The following is a 606-nucleotide window of genomic DNA, read 5'->3' as shown; positions in this document are numbered from 1 at the left end:
CTTGTAAGACCTGCCACGACTCCTAAATACACGTGACTTGATTGATGAATTCACTTTCAACAAGCAATTATTGTCTCTGATTTATGATGATATACATATTAATATGTTTGATACGTGTCTTTTGTTTTTTGTTTTTTTTTGTTGAAAAGTGCCATGAAATGTGTTTCATTGAACAACACAAATACAACAAGAGAAACTGAGGTCCTTTAACATATATTGGACATTTACAGTGTCTGTATTTCCAGCATGTGATTCTTATCTAGGAAAGATGGAACGTTATGCAAATCTGCTGCAAATTGATATTATAACTATGCCTGACTTGTGATGATTTTGGCCAATGATAAAAGCTCAGAAGGGTGTTTGGGTGTAGGCTGTTTCGCCCACAGACATGTCAGTGAACAGACTCGATTAGCTGCATCTCTGAGGTGAAAGGTGGAACAAGATGGAAAAGGGTGAGTGTTTATAAGGGTCAGGAGGTGAAGTATGAGCTCTGCATGGAGTAGAGACGGTCAATGGGGTTTCCCACTCGTCCTGGCAGGAGACTGCCATCCCCTGTTGCCAAGAGGCAGTCGCCAAGGTGACCGAGGCTTCCATCACTGTCCAGGT

General features: G+C 41.4%; 1 protein-coding gene across 1 annotated transcript in view; it reads right to left on the bottom strand.

Annotated features, from left to right (window-relative positions):
• Window positions 1-469: 469 nt before the first annotated feature.
• The window catches only part of lmx1al (LIM homeobox transcription factor 1, alpha-like), a 14,851-nt gene continuing 14,714 nt past the window's right edge, over window positions 470-606 (bottom strand). The window contains exon 9 of the mRNA XM_020610227.1: window positions 470-552. Coding sequence (XP_020465883.1) covers window positions 470-552 — 83 coding nt within the window. The remainder of the gene's footprint in view (window positions 553-606) is intronic.

Source organism: Monopterus albus, unplaced genomic scaffold (assembly GCF_001952655.1).
Source record: "Monopterus albus unplaced genomic scaffold, M_albus_1.0 scaffold105.1, whole genome shotgun sequence".
Taxonomy (NCBI): Eukaryota; Metazoa; Chordata; class Actinopteri; order Synbranchiformes; family Synbranchidae; genus Monopterus; species Monopterus albus.
Note: the sequence above shows the minus strand (reverse complement) of the source record. Positions and strands in the feature narration are given on the sequence as shown.